At 44.0% G+C, this 20,459-nt stretch overlaps 1 protein-coding gene and 1 long non-coding RNA gene across 5 annotated transcripts in view; one reads left to right on the top strand and one right to left on the bottom strand.

The window, feature by feature from the left end:
- Positions 1-20,459, bottom strand: part of LOC133367031 (putative protein PTGES3L) — a 28,935-nt gene that overhangs the window by 5,653 nt on the left and 2,823 nt on the right. Inside the window, exons 2-9 of one of the 4 annotated variants that reach the window (XM_061590664.1) lie at positions 20,091-20,204; positions 18,869-18,935; positions 16,600-16,698; positions 15,837-15,926; positions 14,314-14,367; positions 2,010-2,138; positions 892-1,051; positions 711-768 (exon numbers count right to left, since the gene is read on the bottom strand). In XM_061590664.1, coding sequence (XP_061446648.1) covers positions 711-768; positions 892-1,051; positions 2,010-2,138; positions 14,314-14,367; positions 15,837-15,926; positions 16,600-16,698; positions 18,869-18,935; positions 20,091-20,204 — 771 coding nt within the window. Of the gene's footprint in view, positions 1-710; positions 769-891; positions 1,052-2,009; positions 2,139-4,968; positions 5,276-12,713; positions 13,151-13,831; positions 13,862-14,313; positions 14,368-15,836; positions 15,927-16,599; positions 16,699-18,868; positions 18,936-20,090; positions 20,205-20,459 lie in introns of those variants that run through there. The other 3 variants (XM_061590663.1, XM_061590661.1, XM_061590662.1) reach the window with 3 other exon arrangements.
- LOC133367033 (uncharacterized) lies at positions 10,525-18,969 on the top strand. Its single transcript, XR_009758501.1, has 3 exons — positions 10,525-10,815; positions 18,265-18,346; positions 18,731-18,969. It is a non-coding gene; the product is annotated as an uncharacterized LOC133367033 (long non-coding RNA).

The following is a 20,459-nucleotide window of genomic DNA, read 5'->3' as shown; positions in this document are numbered from 1 at the left end:
ATGGGAGAGAGATAAATGGCACACGCTCCAAGTCACTTGGGAGAGAGCTCTGGGTACACCAGAGAGCTCTCTTGGACACCCCTAATACCATTGTTTGATGAAGGACTATTGCATGGAAACTAGGCCAAGATTGCCATGCTATGTGCACTTCCCTGGGAGAGAAGCCCTACTGAATATATATCATCAGACTCTACATTTCTTTATGGCTATGCAATTTATTTCTGATCTCAGCTTCTGCGTTAAGTTGAAGACAAAATATTCCTTATTAATTAACAATATTTAGCCAGTAGGAGATGTGTTGATATGCTACTATAGGAAACTGTGAAAGTAACTTCTCAATAGGACTTTTGGGGAAGGAACAATTGCTGTCTCCCAGTAACCTATAAACTCCACCTGGGAATGTTAAGCTACAAAGACACGTTGCTCATTCAGATTTTCCCAGTGGCTTCAAGAAAATTGGAAAGATATTGCCTTGCAGAGGTCTTGTACTGCTGATTAATTGGTAATGAAACTGTTACAGAATAACCTGGTTATCTGAAGTTATTAAATACCCCAATGGTGATCTATGCAACTTCTTGCCAGCTTACACTCCCTAAGGACCCCTAATTTCTCTAGAGGTTTTGCAGCTTCTCTCTCTGTAACCCACTTGAGTACTCAGAACACACACAAGCAGGGGGGAAATGGATTAGGCAGAGGTGCATTCTGCTCACCATGATGTTGTCTTGAATCCAAACATCAGATCCGCAAGGGCTGTGATAAGATGTTGCCCTGAAAGAGACAATGATAATGTGACAATTTCCCTGCTGTTAGATTTTTAAAAAGATTTAAAATGTATTTTCTATGATTAACCTACCTGCACGTGTATGGGTATCACATTCATCAGTTCCTTACCTGAATGCTGCTGCATGTGGTCAAACCGCCGTTCCCAATCCAGCCCCAGCTGCACCTGGCTTCCTGGCTCAAGGGGTGTCTGGATGAAGTGGAGAGCATCTGGGCCTTGTCGGGTGACTCTCAGCACTGGGATGTCATTAATGAGCCCCCGGTCATCGGGCTGGAGAAAAGAGATTAAAGTCACTCCCAGCTTTTGGGAGCTACTGTTTTTTTGGGAATATACAAAATCATGTGAAAAAGAGGCAAACATTGCTGTGCAACATTTCACAAATATGGGAGTTCTCTGAATAATGTTCACAATATTAATCAGTCCAAGTAAAAGTTTTAATCATTATTAATTATGGCAATAAGGTGACTGTCATACAGTGAGTAGGCCTATTGAAATCAATGGACTTGAGTTACTTAAGTCCACTGATTTCAGTTGGTCTACTCTGAGTATGATTTAGCTGAATATCACCCAGTGGATTTTTCAGGCAGATTTAAGCTGGCACCCCAAAACACCCAAAATGTGCTATCGATATTTACTGCACATTCAGTGCAATCCAGTGTGTAGTGTAGTGATTTGAGTGTTGGACTAGGACCTGGGAGATCAGGGTTCCAATCCCCACTCAGCCATGAAGCGCACTGGGTGACCTTGGCCCGCTACTGTTTCTCAGCTTAATCTACCTCAGAGGGTTGGCATAAGGATAAAATGGGGAGGGGGAGAACCATGTGTGTCTCTTTGAATGGGACATAAATGTAATAATAAGAATAAGTTTACTTGGAAGTAAACCTTGGCTTATCCCCCAGAAAGTGTGTTTAGGAATGCAGCCTTAAATGTGTAAAATAAAAGTAGCACCCACAAGATTTGGATTTAAGAACAAACAGGAAATCACATTTGTTTTCAATTGTTGTAAACTGTCCAGAGAGCTTCGGCTATGGGGCGGTATACAAATGTAATAAATAAATAAATAAAAATAATAATGATATTTCTAATAACTGTATGGAACACTTAAAGACTTAGTTTCAAAAAAGAAGTGAACTGTAAATCCCTAGTAACATATTCAGAAATATACAATAGGTTACTGCTCCCAAAAAAGGGTTCCACGCTGTGTCTGGCCAAGAACAATCCTTGGTACCTGCCCTCCACCCTCTGGGAAAAGAATGGTATCTTCCAGGATGACATGGAATCCCTGAAGCGTCTCCTTTTTTCCACCGGTTTCCGTGGATAACTTTGCAGGGCAGCAGGAAACCACCTGTGTGGTAAACTGAGGAAGAAAAAAAAAAGGGGTTGTGTATGAATGTAGTTGCACTAAAGATCTGGAGGCCTTGAGATTTGAATGTAAGGAAAGGTATACACCAAACCCAAGAGGTAGAATCCAAAGATACTAAATGCTTCAGTATGACAAAAACCAGCAGTGTCTAACAACAGTTTTCTTCAGGACAAATTCCTTTATGTACTGTGAAGCAGAGCATGCCTTGCTATCTACTGACTGGCTTTTTCCATGAATTTTGTCACAGCAATGGGTTGTAGCCAAAGGTAATCACACTCAGAGTACACCCACTGAAATTCATGGATAAGGCTAATTTAAGTCCATTCATTTCAATGGGACTAATGGAGTAGAACTTAGTTGGATACAACTCAATTAATATATTCAGCACCTTTAGATTCTACACCACCATTTAACATAAATGCTTGCAAGGCAACTTATATACAATAATGCAATTTTTCTTTTTTAAAAAACACATAAATCAAAAAACATTTTATTAAAACAATTCAAAAACAAAGCAACTGTAGAAACATGCTTCCAGTTCAATCCCAAATGCCTGTTAAAATATTTTCATGTTTTCCAAATGAGATCAAAGAACAAACTAGGCAGACTTCTCAAAGGCCTCTGCTACACAGTACCAAAGTCACAATTGAAAAGTCTCTGCTCTTAGTAAAAGTATTTTTCTTGCCACTCATTCATTAATTTAATTTATTTATTATTTTATTTATACCCCGCCCTTCCTTCCAGCAGGAGCCCAGGGCGGCAAACAGAAACACTAAAAACACTTTAAAACATCATAAAAAGACCTTAAAATACATTAAAACAAAACAACGTTAAAAACAAAAAACTTTTTAAAATCTTTTTTAAAAAGGGTTAAAGATATTAAAAGACATATTAAAGGCAATTCTAACACAGACACAGACTGGGATAGGTCTCAACTTAAAAGGCTGGTTGAAAGAGGAAAGTCTTCAGAAGACGTCGAAAAGATAGCAGAGATGGTGCCTGCCTAACATTTAAGGGGAGGGAATTCCACAGGGTAGGTGCCGCCACACTAAAGGTCCATTTCCTATATTGTACAGAACGAACCTCCTGATAAGATGGTATATGCAGGAGGCCCTCACCTGCAGAGCGCAGTGATCGGCTGGGTATATAAGGGGTAAGACGGTCTTTCAGGTACCCTGGTCCCGAGCTATATAGGGCTTTGTACACCAAAACTAGAACCTTGAACTTGGCCCGGTAGCAAATGGGCAGCCAGTGCAGTTCTTTCAGCAGCGGGGTGACATGTTGGCGATATCCTGCCCCAGTGAGCAGTCTCGCCGCTGCATTTTGCACTAGCTGCAGCTTCCCGACCAACCTCAAGGGCAGCCCCACATAGAGCGCATTACAGTAATCCAGTCTAGAAGTTACCAGTGCGTGGACAACAGTGGTCAGGCTATCCCGGTCCAGAAACAGCTGCAGCTGTCTTACCAGCCAAAGCTGATAAAAGGCACTCCTAGACACAGAGGTCACCTGGGCCTCTAGTGACAAAGACTGATCCAGGAGCACCCCCAAGCTACGGACCTGCTCTTTCAGAGGGAGTATGACCCCATCCAAAGCAGGCAACTGACCAATTATCCGAACTCGGGAACCACCATAATTCCCCCATCCCCTGCTGTAGTTTCCCTTCCTCTCCTGTTGATATGTGTTATAACTAGGTTTTTGTATGATTATTTTATTGCATTCTGCAAGTAGTTATGAGAGCCAGTGTGGTGTAGTGGTTAAGGTGTTGGACTACGACCTGGGAGACCAAGGTTTGAATCCCCACATAGCCATGAAGCTCACTGGGTGACCTTGGGCCAGTCACTGCCTCTCAGCCTCATGAAAACCCTGTTCATAGGGTCGCCATAAGTTGGAATCAACTTGAAGGCAGTACATTTACATTTTTAAGTAGTTATGAGCATCAACTGTACTGTATCAAACTGTTATGTGAAACACACTGAATGGTAGCAATTGCTTGGTCAGGACCCAGGCCAGTGATGTGTTCCAGCCTCAGATGGTAACACAAGTTTTTAAGCCATGCATCTAGGCATAAAAATACAGTATAGAATCATAGAAGGAAAAGCAAAGGTCATCTAGTCCATCCCCCTGCTAATGCAGGAAATCCGCTGCTGCTACAGTATCTCATGAGAGCTAGTGAGATAGTGGCATAGTGGTTAGAGTGTTGGACAATGACCTGGGAGACCATGGTTTTAATCCCCACACAGCCATGAAGCTCACTGGGTGACCTTGGGCCAGTCACTGCCTCTCAGCCTCAGAGGAAGACAATAGTAAACCCCCTCTGAATACCGCTTACCATGAAAACCCTATTCATAGGGTCGCCATAAGTCGGAACCGACTTGAAGGCAGTACATTTCATTTTCACAGCATCTCATACAGGTAGCAATCCAGCCTCGAAAATGTTTTGTCCATGGGGTTTTTTATTCCAACAGCCCTCAGGACATGCCTGCTTGTGAATTAGCAACCAACGCCAGTTGGGAACGATTCAAATCCCCATTCAACCATGAACCTCATTGAGCGATCTTGGGCGAGTACTATCACTCCACTTAACCTAACAAGTTGGTATGACTGAGGATAAAGGGAAGGGAAGAGCCATGTACGCTGCCTTGAGCTCACGACCGGCGGAGACAGCAGGATAGAGAAAAAATAAATGATCTTGATTTGGTCTGGAGGACAGTATCTATCTGCAATGATGCAAATCTACACACATGCTATTGTATATATTCGCATGCGCACAATTAATAGAAATGAGCGAAACCCAACGTCCCAGATCCCTCGTATCCTTTCACACCTGCTGGACCCAGCTGTCCCGCTGGCATTTGAACGCCATGAAGCAAACAGCAGCGACGGCGGACCAAATGGCCCCGTAAATGCTCCTCGGCTCCTTTCGCCTCAGCCGCAATGAACCGCAAACACAACAGGTTACTTCCGCCCGGCCTAAGGCAAGCGGCGCAGGACATAGTAGTCTGACTTTCTCTGCGCTTAGTGACGAACGGAGCGGGGCGGGGCTCGAGCCACTTCGTCTCTGGTTGGTAATAGCGAGAATAAAAGGTCTCGCAACGTGGAGCTGCATTGACAAAGAAATACGCTGTTTCAAATTATAGATCATTACTCCCCCCCCCTCCCCTTTGGGCAAAACCTTTGTCGAGTGGGGAAGAGGGATTACAGTTGCCGCCTCACCCAGGCTTATTTGCATATGTTAATTAACGGCGTGACTATTTAAAATGACTAATCGTTTAAAAGAAAGATGGTCGTTTAAATCGCTAATCGTTTAAAAGAAAGGGGCGGAATCACAAGCAGTGTGATCTGAAAATGGTCAACTAGAGTAGGTAAGGGGTGGGTAGAGGAATTGGCATAAACAGGATCACAAAGCATTTTGTAATATGAAAAGTAAAAGTAGCAGTGTTGGATAATAAGAATTCCAAAATCCTTATTTGATTTATATCCTGCCCTTTCTCCCAGTAGGAGCCCTGATATTAGGATAATACCTTTATAAGGCCAACCAAAATGTCACAAAATAGTGTGGAAGCTTTTAAGTTCTCCAAAACTCAGGCTAGAATAATAATATGATAATAATAAAATTTTATTTAGCAGACGCCCATCTGTCCGACTGAACGGACACTCTGGGCGACGTACAATATAAAATACAATATAAAATACAATCTGCTCATATACATAATCATCACATTATTAATATCATAACATCTCATCTGAAGACCATCTTACATTAATACAGTGTAAAACCTAACCCACCCCAGAGATCCCATAGGCCTGCCTGAAGAGCCAGGTCTTCAAGGGGCATGCCGAAGGTCAAAGGGAAGTAAGTTCCAGAGGGTGGGGGCCACAATCGAAAAAGCCCTCTCCCTGGTCCGCACCAACCTAGCTGTCTTAGTCAGTGGGACCGAGAGAAGGTCCTGTGAGGCTGATCTTGTTTGGCGGCATATTTGATGATACTGGAGGCGCTCCTTCAGATAAACTGGGCCGGAACCGTATAGAGTTTTAAAGGTTAAAACCAACACCTTGAATTGGGCCCGGTATACAACTGGCAACCGGTGTAATTCAATCAACACTGGGGTGATATGATCGCGGCGGCGAGTCTGCTTTATTAAGCGTGCCGCCGCGTTTTGTACCAGCTGGAGTTTCCGGACCGTCTTCAAGGGTAACCCCACGTAGAGCGCATTACAGTAGTCTAATCGAGAGGAGATCAGGGCATGTATCACTCGTGGGAGCAGATGTATGGGAAGATAGGGTCGCAGCCTCTGTACTAGATGAAGTTGGTACCAAGCTGCCCGGCTCACTGCAGAAACCTGAGCCTCCATAGACAGCTGGGAGTCCAAGATGACCCCGAGACTGCGGACCTGGTCCTTCAGGGGCAAACTCACCCCATTAAGTATCAGGTCAAAATCACCCAACCTTCCCTTGTCCCCCACTAGTAATACCTCAGTCTTATCGGGGTTCAGCTTCAGCCTGTTCTTTCCCATCCATCCACTTACGGACTCCAGGCACTTGGACAAGGTATCCACAGCCAACTCTGGTGAAGATTTAAATTTTATTTATTTATTTATTGCACTTGTATACCGCCCCATAGCCGAAGCTCTCTGGGCAGTTTACAGCAATCAAAAACATTAAAACAAATATACAATTTAAAACACATATTTTAAAAACAATTTAAAACACAATTTTAAAATTTAAAACAATATAAAAACAATTTAAAACACATGCTAAAATGCCTGGGAGAAGATGCTGAAGGTGAAGCTAAGGTGCTGAAGCCCCTGCCACCATCGTGGTTAATGGCAGAGATGTGCACGCATAGCACGCATGCGTGCCATCAACCAAGATGGCGGTGGAGGCTTCATCCCCTTAGGGGAACTGTGTCCGCCATCTTGGTTAATGGCAATGCTAAAAGACAGGAGGCAGGCATGTGGGGCGAGGGAATGGTGGGCAGGCGGAAGTTGCTGCCCTGCGATCTGCAGAAGGGGAGCGGAGGGGCCCCTCGGGAGCTCCTGTAGCTCCAGGTGAAGGGGAAGCAGAGAAAAGTAGGTGGGGGCATGGGGGGAAGGGGAGCAGAGACAGGTAGGTGGGGACATGGGGGGGCCCACGGCACACACACACATGTGCACACACCGGGGCAAGCTGATGCCCAAGGGCCCCGGGAATGCCTGAAAGAATTAATAATAAGGGAAGAAATAACAAAGGATAAAAACAAATGTAATATACATATTTTAACACAACTCAAAGCTGTACTTTATCTCAGGGAAGCATAAATTCTTTTGACAGTATTCCAAAAATGGATTCCAGTTTACAATAACATTCTTTTTGTCTTTGTCTGTTTCCTTGGATCTAAAAATTGTGTCAATTTCACAAAATCCCAAAGCAAAATTTGAAAGTTTATCAATCACTTGTACAACTGAAACTGAAATTTAATCCAGATAGGACTGAGGCCATGGCCTGCCCTGGGTGGGGTTACCCTCCCTCTAAAGCAGCAAGTACGTAGTAATTCACTATTGTCACTGGAGACCCAGGTGGCTTCAGTACCACAAAGTACCTTCCATCAGCTTCGGCTGGTGGCTCAGCTGCAACCCCATCTGGACAGCAATAGCCTAAATGAGAGACAGAGCTGCGTGTCATCCGCATATTGGTGACACTGCAGCCCAAAACTCCTGATGATGGCTCCCAGCGGTTTCATATAAATGTTAAATAGCATGGGAGAGAGGATAGAACCCTGTGGCACACCACAGTTGAGGGGCCAAGGGTCTGAAACCTCATCCCCCAACACTACCCGTTGATATCTACCGGAGAGATAGGAACGGAACCACTGTAAAACAGTGCCTCCTATTCCCAGTCCCTCCAGGCGACTCAACAGGATACCGTGGTCGACGGTATCGAAAGCCGCTGAGAGGTCCAGGAGGACGAGGAAGGTATGTTCTCCCCTATCCAACGCCCTCCTCATATCATCCAGCAGAGCGACCAAGGCTGTTTCAGTTCCGTGTCCAGTCCTGAAGCCCGACTGGAAAGGATCTAAATAATCTGCTTCCTCCAAGTGTGTCTGTAGCTGCTTTGCCACCACACGCTCAATTACCTTGCCCAAGAACGGTAAATTGGAGACTGGGCGAAAGTTGTTTAAATCTTGGGGATCCAAGGAGGGCTTTTTCAGAATAGGTCTTATCACTGCCTCCTTGAGGGGCAATGGCATTACACCCTCCTCCAAGGATGCATTTACCATTGTCTTGATCCCATTGCCCAGTCTCTCTTTACAGCTCATAACGAGCCACGAAGGGCAAGGATCAAGTAAGCAAGTGGTTGGTTTTACAGTAGAGAGCACCTTGTCCACTTCATCAGAGAGAAGAGGCTGAAACCGATCCCAGCAGACCGGATTGCAACTGGCCGCCTCTGGACCCCTACTTGTAACCACGACGTACGGAATCTTGTCCTTTAGGTGCTCGATTTTATCGGCAAAGTGTTTAACAAATGTGTCACAGGAGGCTTTTGATTGTTCCATAGGTTCCTGCGCTACTGGACCGACCAGGCTTCGGACCACTTGGAACAACCTCCTGGGACAGCACTCTGCCGACGCAATAGAGGCAGCAAAGAATTGCCTCTTTGCTGCCTTTGTTGCCCGCTGGTAGTCCGCTATTGCCGCTCTAACCAGTGTCCGATCACCTTCAGTGCACGATTTCCGCCATCGGCGCTCTAGTCGTCTCACTTCCTGCCTCAGACTGCGTAACCGTGGTGTATACCAGGGTGCAGTCTGAGTTCTATTCAGGAGAAGAGGACGTTTCGGTGCCACCCAGTCTATTGCCCTAGTGATCTCCCTATTCCACTCCATCACCAGGGCTTCGACCGGGTGGCCTTCAGTTAGCTCCAGATCACCCAGCGCATTTAGGAATCCAATAGGCTCCATCATGCGTCTGGGGCAGACCATCCTAATAGGTCCTTGTCCCCTGCGGAGGGTGTGCGGCACAGAGAGATCCAATTTCACCAGGTAGTGATCTGACCATGACACAGGGCTAGAAGAAACAGTCCCCATCTTCAGATCACTTTCCTTCTCTCCCGCGACAAATACAAGGTCAATGGTATGGCCGGCTACATGGGTGGGACCCATATTACTTCGGTGCAGTTCCCATGAAGTCATGGTTTCAATGAAATCCCGAGGGGCTCCAGTGAGAATGGCCTCGGCATGCACGTTGAAATCCCCCAAAACCAATAAGTTCGGGGTAAACAACCGTACAGCCGCGACCACCTCGAGCACCTCGGCCAGGGAGTCTGCCGTGCAGTGGGGTGGGCGGTACATCAGCAGAATTCCTAAACTGCCCTTTGGTCCCAACCTCCAGTACATACAATCAACAAACTTGGTCTCGTGGAGAGGAGGTCTGGCGAAAACCAAGGACTCTCGATAAATAACTGCCACACCCCCTCCCCGCCTACCAATCCTCGGCTGCTGTGCATATCGGAAACCCGCTGGACACATGGCCTCAAGTATAGGAGCCGAGGCCTCGTCCAGCCAGGTCTCCGTAATGCACGCCAGGTCTGCATGCTCATCCAGAATAAGATCATGGATGAGTGATGTTTTCTGAACTACAGACCTGGCGTTACACAACAGCAGTCGAAGGTTGGATGGAGTCTTACATCCCCCAGTTATCTTCTGGTTTAGGGCAGGCCCGGAACAAGGGATGGGTACAATACATCTATCCCTTGTTCCCCTAACCTGGCGTGGCCTGCCACCTCCGCCCTTCCAGGGTCTGGCAAACAAAGCAAGAGAAAGGGGAAGGGGGAAATGTATTTGGTTGATGGTAAAGCCATCTATCAATGTTTGATAACAGCCTTAAGATGGTGCACAGGAGGAGTTAGCAGATGTTCAGATGAGACTGCAGGTTTCGGGTTGTGCCATGGCCTATTAGGAGCTGGGAAGCAGAAATACACAATGGCTCTATAACTATTGGTTTTTGTACTTTCATAGATCTGGAATCAGGCATTATATGTTTCTTCTTCCCAATAAACCTTGACTTTACCACCATAAAATACTGTTTTTCTCTTCCACACCACCCCTTTTATTTACCTTCTCACCTGAAGAGAATTTGAAAGTTTGCACACTATTTTGTAACATTTTGGCTAATCTAATAAAGGTATTGCCCTAATACAGCTTTTGGAATTTGTAATGTGTCTTCTTTCTCTCCTTGATGAAAAACTTCATTTTGCTAGTATTTAGCTATTTAATTTAAACAAAAGAGGGAAAAGACTTCCCCATACCCATCTTAGGACAGCATAGTGCTAAACCGCAAGGTAGAATTCCGTGGCATGTCCTGCCTAGCAAGATATTTCTTTTGATTTATGAGATATCTAAAAAAAATCCCTTTTGAATAAAAAAGACTTTCCACGATTTGATGATCAAATACTCAGTTCAGTAACTAAAAGGTTGCTTGGAGCCTTTGAGCTGTGGGTAGCTCATTGTTTTCTCAAGGAATAACTACTTGCAGCTGGCAGCGAGGATACCAAGTGTTGTGGCTTCAAGGTTCTTAAAGCTTTGGGTTAACCACATAATTTGTCTTCTATGGACTAGGGAAGAGTAGTTCATTTTTGCCAGCACTGGGAAGCTGCAGGATGGTCGTTACACTTACTGAAGTAGATACCAACATATGAAGTGAGTAATCAGGATTGCTTAAGTTCTATGTGCTGTTTGGCTTATGGTGGCTTTTTAAAAACAGATTGTTGTGCAATTCTACATATGACTACATACAACTAAGCCTCATAAAGTTCAATGGGACTTACTTCCAAATAAGTGGGCATATACAAGGGATGGATAAGAAATTCAGTTCAGTTCACATTTAAAGCCCAATTTATCACTTTCCAAAACAACTTGAGAACTAAAATGCAGCCATTCTTCAAAATTCACTTATCCTAATTTTGCGATGCAGTTCTTCAACTGAGCAATGTTTACAAAAATGCATGTATTAGGGGAACGTGTGGATAAAAATGAAGATTTTAGTGAAAATAACCTACAAAAAGCATTACATTAGGAGAAACTGCTTGCAAAAATATGTACATTAATCAAAACTGCATACAATAATGTGTTTAGTAGGAAAAGTTCACACTAAAATGCTGGAAAGTTTTCATGACGATTTTTAAAAAGAAAAAAAATTGCTGCAAAAATGTGGAGAACCAAATTTAAGATTGGAAAATATGAGAAATGGAGAGGACCAAAATTGACATATATGTCCATCCCTAGGATATATACAGCTTGTGACTAGCCATCATTTCCCCAAGGTCATATAGTGAACTCTTGTGAACTGTGGAGAGCCAGTGTGGCATAGCGGTTAGAGTGTTGGACTATGACCTGGGAGACCAGGGTTTAAATCCCCACACAGCCATGAAGCTCACTGGGTGACCTTGGGCCAGTCACTGCCTCTCAGCATCAGAGGGAGGCAATGGTAAGCCCCCTCTGAATACCGCTTACCATGAAAACCCTATTCATAGGGTCACCGTAAGTCAGAATCGACTTGAAAGCAGTCCATTTCATTTTCATTTTGTAAACTGGGTTTTTTTTATTTCAGCTATATAACTCATTAACGTTCAAACATTTCAGTCCTTGCATATCAATTACTTTTGAGGTATTCAATATAATTCTCCCTCAATGAGTGTCTGATCCTTCCTTTTTGTATATTTTTATCTCAATTGTTTTCATAGAGGTTCACGGTTTGTCTTTTGTTACTTGAGGTACAACATCCTTCCTGATTTTGACATGCAGGTGGGGAGGGGCAAGAACATGGGCAGGTCATCTGAGCTGAATCCCAGTTTTTCCATAGTGAACTGGAATCCTTATCCCTTTTACCTGGGAGTAAGGGCCATTGAATCCAACTGAATTTACTTCTAAGTAGACATGGTTAGGATTGGGCTGTAGGTTGCAAGTTCTTTCTATGTGTGCCTACCCCATTTTGCCCACATCTACTAAACTGACAACATGAAATAACCCTTGGGAATTCTCCCACAAAATCATATTGCAGCCAGAGAGGGAGCACTTGAAAGGATGGGGAGAATGCTGTTTTCATAGCTAAATCCTATGGATGTCAGCTCATTGCGTTCAATGGTACTCCTGGCCCGGTTGATGTGTATAGAATCCAGCTTGACTCTCCTTTGTATTTCTGCTGTGGTAGTGCAACAGAAAGTGGGTCTCTGACCATCTCCTTTTCTTTGCCTTTAACTGCCAGCTGTCACCTTGGTAGACCAGGTGTGAGTGTTGCAGTACTTGGCTTATGCATGTTTGGTTGCTGGGCTTATATTCAGAAGGGTCTGGCTTATTTATTGCATCCCTTTCTGTGAGGGGGAATTCTGCAGCCTAGATTTACAAGTTGGAAGAACAAATCACAACTCGCCTTTACCATCTGAAGGGGACAATTTAGCAACTGATGTCTCTTGAGCTTTCTTGCTAGTGTTGCTGGTTAGGCAGATCAGATCTCTCCTTTTGAGCTCAGCAGCACTTAAGCCTAAACAAAAGTCACTCTCTCCTCTGCAGTGATGGGTGACAGCCAACAGAGAGGTCAGTTTTGTTACCAGTATTTATTGGCGAAGCTTGGAATAGTTTCCTGCCTTTACGCATAACAGCCCTAAGAAGCAATGAACTCAACAGAGAGAAACTGGAGACACGAGGAAGGAAGGAAAGAAGGAAGGAGAGTTGTAAGTCAGAAAGGCTGGGGCGGAAAGCAGAATCAGAGTAGTACTGGAGCAACAGGATGCTATGGGCTGCTGCCGCCGCCACTCATCTAGGTAGGAGGCAGGAGGTGTGGCCACTGCATCGCCCGTCCATCTATGAGAGTCTCAGTGGGAAAAGTTCCATTCTAGGGTTAGCACTTCTTGTACTAGCTCTTGGAGAAAAATGAAAAGAATAGAAATCCCTGGGGAACAATTACATTGGTCTGAACTTGCTCCACTACATTCGCTCTCTGCCAGCTCTTGCTTCAGTCCCAGCAGTACTTTCGTTCCTGGACAGAAAAAAAGATTAATTGCAGAATTCACAACATCTCACATATGGGATGAAGGCAAAGAGGGGATTAGGAATCATGCATCACAGACCGGCAGGCTCTTCAAAGCCACTCCACTCCCAGATATTCAGGGCAAGTATGAGGATCAGAGGTTGGCATTGTTGGGCAGGAGTTGTTGTCTCTGTGTGTTCACATGTTCTCCTCAAGCACAGCAAGGGAAAGAAGTGGTAACCTGCACTTGCCTTTTCCTCTCCTTCTGGACCGTGGCACAAGGAGGAGGGGATCCACTCAGGGTGGGTGGGGGGCTCTGAAGGTCTTTGGCCCAAAGGCTCCATAAAACTTGGAGCTGACACTGTCAGAGCTGGGTGAAGATTTTTTGACTGTGAAGTAGTACCCATGACAGAGCAAAGGATTGCTCGCTAGGCTTCTGCGTTCTGAATCTAGCACCGAGGCTCCGCCTTGACAATTTAAGGGTGACGTGAAAGCTCAGATGAAGCTGCAGCCAGTTCCCTATTATCCTTTTGCAACAGCCCTTTTGGAATTGCCAAATCCAGTTTGCTTCCATGTCTTGAGCAATGCATCCCCTAAACTCGCATCACCCCAGCTGCTTGTGTGCCCACCCCTTCCGACATGGGGAATGCTGTTTAGAGCTGCATTGTGCTTGGGTGCCATGAAAATTACCTTTGGGCCTTATGCTTTTCAGATATCATCCTAGAAGAGATCAGAACAGACAGGGGGAAAAGATCAGTATCGTTGTGGAGAGAGCACCACTTCTCACCAAACGCTGCAAGACAGCTGGAGCTAAATGCTCTTAAACTGCATACGCAGGCCTCTCCCGGTTCTGGAGACGTGCCTTAAAACAGCAATGGGGCCCAAAACATATTCCCTCCCACCTGTATGCCCCCATTAGCTTGTGAGTGTGGCACAGTCTGGCAAAGAGAGCCAGTCTGGGCCAGCCTGATAGAGTTAGAGACGAGATCTTAACCCCGTGGATCTCGCTTGTCGTTTCCTCCTGAGAGGAGTACCCAACATGGTGCCCTCCAGATGTTGCTGAACTCCAATTCCCATCAGCTCCAGCCAACAGGGCCAATAGAATGATGGAAGTTGAAGTCCAGCAACACCTGGAGGGCACCATGTTGGCTATCCATGTCCTAAGTACTTACATCGAGATCATCCATGGCAGGAGGTGGGCCCTTCTTGGTGACTTTCTGGATGAGCTGGGTGGGAAGAGGAAGAGATGTAATGACTTCAGCGCTGCTTCTGAGAACAAGAAGACCTGGTTGGCCACTGTGAGAACAGGATGCTGGACTAGATGGGCCACTGGCCTGATCCAGCAGGCTCTTCTTATGTATCTTCTTCCCCTTCCTCCACAAAGATGCAACTGGCTTGGACCCGTGCTGTTGGCTTATTCATTTCTCTGTTGGCTTGTTGTACAATGGAACAGATACCACCTCAACCTCAAGGAGAAACTTATTTGGTGCTCTGCAACTCATGCTTCCACAGAAATTATAATATCATAACTTCATTGTGATGTCAGGTGATTGACCTTGCCCACCTGTCAAACTTGATTAAAGAGTGAGGAAGATAAGGATCTGGCCCTATGGTTAGTTCTTGTTCCCCATCCTTGCCATAGACTGTTCAACCATCATGTGATCCTTAACTGAGTTCTTTAACTGGAATTTTGATAACTTTTTATGTGAGGAATGGAAATAAATAAATAAAGACTAACATATGATATTCCTTTGGGCCTGTGAATGAAGGTACTGCATTTGGCTATACTGTATAAGAGAGACCGGTACAAATCTTGTACTTAGCTATAAAATTTACTGCGTGGGCTTGGATTAAAGAAGGGCTGTGTATATTTTGTGATCACACAATACAAACACTGGAATTAGTATTATGTTTAGAATTGAACATCAAATGCCTAATCTTTAATAAAACAAACATGTTTTAACCCTTAAAGAGGCAAAAATCAAAGCTTGAAAGTATATAGCCAGTGATTGGCAAAATCTTGGAAACCAGGGGTGATCAGAACAATTTCCAGTGGTTTGAGCTTAAGACAATAGGCAGAGCTCTGCTGGATTAGACCAAAAGCCTGTCTACTCCAGCATCTTGTTCCAACAGTGACCAACCAGATGCCTATGGAAAGCCCACAGGCATAGGAATCTAGTTCAGTGCCTGATGTAGTCACTTGCCTCTTTCTGCAACTGGGAGTGGCAGATAATGTATGCAAAATAAGTTTATGCCAAACTGTATAATATAAGCCTGGTAACAGAAAACTTTTTGTGGCATGGAATTTTGGTTTAACATTAAGCACGCCCCCTAACTTGCTCTTGGCGATTGATGTAAGGACAAATAAGCATTCTGAAACACAACATTATCTGAAAAGGTAGGGCTGTATAAATTATGCATAAATGGTATATATAATTGTAGTATAATCATAGTAGCAGAAAGTGCAAGTTCTTTTCCAGCTTTAAAATTGCCTGTCACATTAACTGTGGTTTGCAGTCCACATGGCCTGTCTGAGAGAAAGGGTCTTGCTGTCATTGCTGGTCAAGGACACCAGTGCATGTAAGATCATGAGAGACAGCCAGCCACTATTGTCTCCTATAAGCTTCAGCACCGCAGAGTCTGACTGGAAGGGAGCTCAAGACTCTGCCTTGCGCCCATAGCTAGACAGACTCACCTCTGCATAGTGCTCAACCATGGCTGCTTCTACTTCCTCATCTCCTTCCCAGTCACGCCAGTTATCAAAGTCCACCGAGAGCCATGCTGGCTGCAAGTAAGATTGACAGTTATTAGAGTATAGCACAGGGTCCCTGCATTCATTTATTATATTTATATCACACCTTTCCTCTAAGGAGCTCAAGGTGGTGTACATGCTTCTCCTCCCTCTCCATTTTATCTTCACAACAACCCTGTGAGGTAGGTTAGGCTGAGAGACTGACTGTCCCAAGGACACCCAGCAAGTTTCACGGCTGAGTGGGGATTTGAACCCTGGTCTCCCAGGTCCTAGTCCAACATTCTAACCACTACACCACACTGGCTCTTTTCACCCTACTGGAGGAGTACTTTTGAGGAACAGCTAGTAAATGAGCAAATTGGCTTTCTAGATTTTATCCCTTTTCAGCAAGGAGACAGAATCTATTCCATGCCCCTTCTTTCTAATAACTGGATAACTACAAGGCCAGATAGAGGCAGTAGCAGAGAATTCTGGTCCCTTTGCAGCAACTTGATATCTGACAACTTCTTGGGCAATTTGCATTAATCCCTTTTAGCAAAAAATAAAACTATGAACCTTTCCATAAGCCCTTTTTAGCAAACGCGACTCAGCTTCCCCCCCACTCCTTGAACTAAGTAGAATAGATACCCCCATCCCTGGGGCATTTCACTCAAAGAAATCCCACCTTGGTTCTGTAGAGGAAAGAGAACAGCACAGGGGGGCCTACCTTGAAGTCTTCCTTGGTGAGACGGGGCCAAGCCACTTTTTCCTTCCATTTGCGTGCAAAGAGGGTGATGGACCTACCCGACCGCTTGTTCTGGGAATCCTGAAAGGAAGTGTGTTGTAGAGAAATATCAGGCAGGCCACAAGGCTAACGTGAATTAAAACCAAGTTTGGAGAAACGTTCCCTGTGTTGTATGAGCCCTCTGGCTTGAGCTCAGGTGCACTGGTCTGTAACAACATATGTCAAGAATGAATTACTGATTTCAGAAATATACATCCCAATTTTTCAAACAATTTCAAGACAACTAGAAACCAAAACAATCAGGTAATTAGAACTGAAACATAAATAAAACATACTAAAAACTTAATCAAATAATATTTCTTCATGCAAGCCAGATTCCTCTAAGATCCCATCACATTTTAGAATGACCACCACTCAGAACCTAGGATAAGGTTACTCAAGAGCATGTTTACTTCTCAGTGGCTGTGGTCTCTGCACCACAAAGGGGTTCTTGCAATATGGAAATCTTCCACCCCCTCGCTGACTTAATCATGGGAATTTTGCCAGTTAAAATAATCACAGACATCAGTAATGAAGAACATAATTATTAATAACAACTCTTATGTATATCCAGAAGCCCACAAACAAGGTTTTACACTCTGTTTGTGTTGCACAGACAGGAAACTGTCCCAGAGCAAATCTATACCTGTCATATGCTTTTAACAGCAGAATGAAACATGGATGAGTGGCGCCATACATTCAAGAGAAGTGGAATAGAGGTTAAGATATAAGCAAATGCTGACTGCATGTGCATAACTAAGCGCTTAATAGGTGGGTGGGTGTGGGTGCATATGCACAAGTGGTTTGTACTTTTATTTGCAATGGTATCTGCATGTAATGACAGTGGATGTAGTTAAGCGCATGCATGACAAAAGATGTAACATACAGGAGAACACCAGATTGCAATGATGTCAGATTGGGGAAACTCTACTTGTTTCTTTCTTCTGCAGGCCGGAATTAAGGGTTCTGGAGCTAGTTTGAAAGTGGCCCCCAATGGTGTAGTACAGTACTTAAACACAGTAGGCCTAGAAGTATTTCATAATCTTATCTTTTTCATTACGGTATAACAGAAAGGTGGGTGAGGGTCATACAGACTAGCAGCTTCTACTGTAGTTTTATCCATTAATTAGCTTTCCATTAAAAGCAACAAGTGGATTGCAATTAACTATCCATACTTAAGGGGATTTGGCGCTTTGGGGGTGTGGATATCTTGCTAACTCTGTCCATACTACTGCGTATGACATAACCATGTTGGCAGAGAAAAGGCAATTCACCTGAGTTAGGCCTTTTAAAAATGAGTTCTTCCCCAATCAATTTTTAAAATAATTTTTAAAAAATGCACTAAAGCACTGTTTACATTTCAGCACTGTTGCACAGTTTCTGGGCAATATCCTTTTAACGCTTAGAAAAGAAAGTGTGCGTGGGGGGAACACCTAGTGATAAAATGGCTCCCCCAAAAACAGTATGGCTTTGTTTAACCAATTTTTACATTTGCACTTTAAGTGCCATTTCACAAATAAAGGTATATATAGCGCTAAGGTAACTGTGCAGATAACTGGACACTATGCTACTGTTATATTTCCTCTTAAAAACTCCTATTTTCCACAGCCTGAGAAAAAACTGCAAGAACACAACAATCCAACGAAGGAATACATCAATTTGATGATTTCATACAGATGTCTTCTCAAAAGTGAGCTCACCTCCAGACACCCTGTTTACTGAGCATTCATCCTGTGCTGTTTGTGATTAGACAACAGGGGCTATTTAATGAGCATACATTCTGATTTGTTTGCGGGGAGGTTAGATGGCACTGTGTCAAAGGAAGTGTTATCCCATACTTTCCTGTATATTTTCCCATCACTTTCCTTATTGCAAAAAGTCTGAATTTGCTGGTATGTGATTGAATCCCACCTGAAAATAGTTGACAGTATGGAAATGTCCTGAGTTAACAAAGTGAGGCTATTCTGCCTTGGGCTCCTTTCGGGAGGAAGGGTAAGAAACAAACATCGTGCCAAGCTTTGTGCTCCTATCTCTTGCCTCTGCTTACTGGTGGTATCTACCTAACTTCTGGCAGATGAGTTGAGGAGAGGTCCTCTACAACGTCCTGGCCTTGCTCTTGATAGAGGTGGAGCAGGGCAGCAGAAACCAGTCCCTGAACAACTCAGTCCATCGTTTTTTAAAAGCATGAACCTCACTTGGTTTCACTGCTCACCTTGGAATTCACCTGGGCATAGAAGTGAATCTCGTTGTACAACTCCACGCCATCAGCATTCTTACAGCTGCAGAAAGACAAACATATTATGGTGAGGCTCTTCTGGTACTACTAATAAGTTCTGAATAATATTCCATGCGATTTTTATCAGCAATGAAGCCACAATAAAGATCAGTCAGCACTGCAGTTCTCCAAGAAAGAAGCTGGGAGGCCAGGGCCCACTCGCTCACCTTGTAAGACTCAAAGGACAGAATTTGCTTGTAGCTTGACTTTTAAGATTATGAAACATTTTATCTAAAGTTCTCTTTTTACAGCTACTTACTGAGGGATTACTTTCAGAGTAACTGACCAGTCTGTTGAATTACCACGTTTTTAGGGCAGGGATAGGGAACTTGTGGCCCTCTAGATGTTGTTGGACCACATCATCCCTGAACACTGGCTGTGCAGGTTGGGGCTGATGGGATTAAAACCCATCAACATCTGGAGGGCCACAGGTTCCCCATCTCTGACTTACGTGTTAAGGAATCCAAAACCTTAATGGCAGACTTTTCCATTTATCAGCTGTTGCAATTCTGTGCAGAGTTAGGTTCACTGAAGCTCATTGATTACAACTGGATTCAGCATGCTTAACTAAGTAGGACTGGGCTGCACTGCTGATAAAGCAATGTGTGTGGTTTTTTTGCATCTTTACTGGAAGTAAGTTTCATAGTGTTTGACAGGACTTGCTCTCTAGTATGAAAACTCAGGATTGTTCGTCATGATTGTTGATCCCCTCCCAATGTAGATCAATAAATGAATCTGAATCTAGTTCCAATATAGACAGATAGAAACAACCAACTGTGGAAGTGAACAAGCAGTAAAGTAGGATAATAAATATAGGGAAAGTCAACAAGCAACTTACAGTGCAATCCTATGCATGTTCCACTGTTTTTATAACAGGGCTCAGCAGGATATTTTATATATGGAAAAATAGCAGCTGGCAAAAGATTTATTACACAGGTTGCTCGATTAACCCTTCAGTACTGTACTATTTATTTATATTTACAGTCCACCCTTCACCAAATGGGCCCAAAGGAGATTGCAAAAATGTCACAATTAAAACAAGTAGAATACATTAAAATCATAAAATACAAATAAAAGCAACCAATGACACAGTAACAAATCAGCAGTACAGCAGTAAAGGACAGCCATACACAGCAGTGCTAGCAAGACAACCCCTTACCTGAACACCACCTTGTAATCATCAAGATCCACTTTCACATCCGTGCTGTCTTCCACACAGAACTCTAGGTATATCCATCGTGGACGGTCATACCACAAAGTCTTGGCTGGTTGCCTTAGGAAACATGGAAAGAAAACATGGTGGAGGAATTAGGATAGCAAATATGTGAATATCATTGCCAGTGAAATGAAGGGGTCTGAAGTGATCCCACATTACAACACTGGCACATTAGCAGCGTTACAAATTGTATACAGGTTTGAAGCTTTAAATGGCTTCTTACCCACAAAATTAGAATGGAATGTGTGGATCTTCCTTCTCCTTCAGTACAGGTTTATGTGCGGCGAGTACTGTCATCTGCATTTAGTACCT

This window comes from Rhineura floridana, chromosome 11 (assembly GCF_030035675.1).
Source record: "Rhineura floridana isolate rRhiFlo1 chromosome 11, rRhiFlo1.hap2, whole genome shotgun sequence".
NCBI lineage: Eukaryota > Metazoa > Chordata > Lepidosauria > Squamata > Rhineuridae > Rhineura > Rhineura floridana.
Note: the sequence above shows the minus strand (reverse complement) of the source record. Positions and strands in the feature narration are given on the sequence as shown.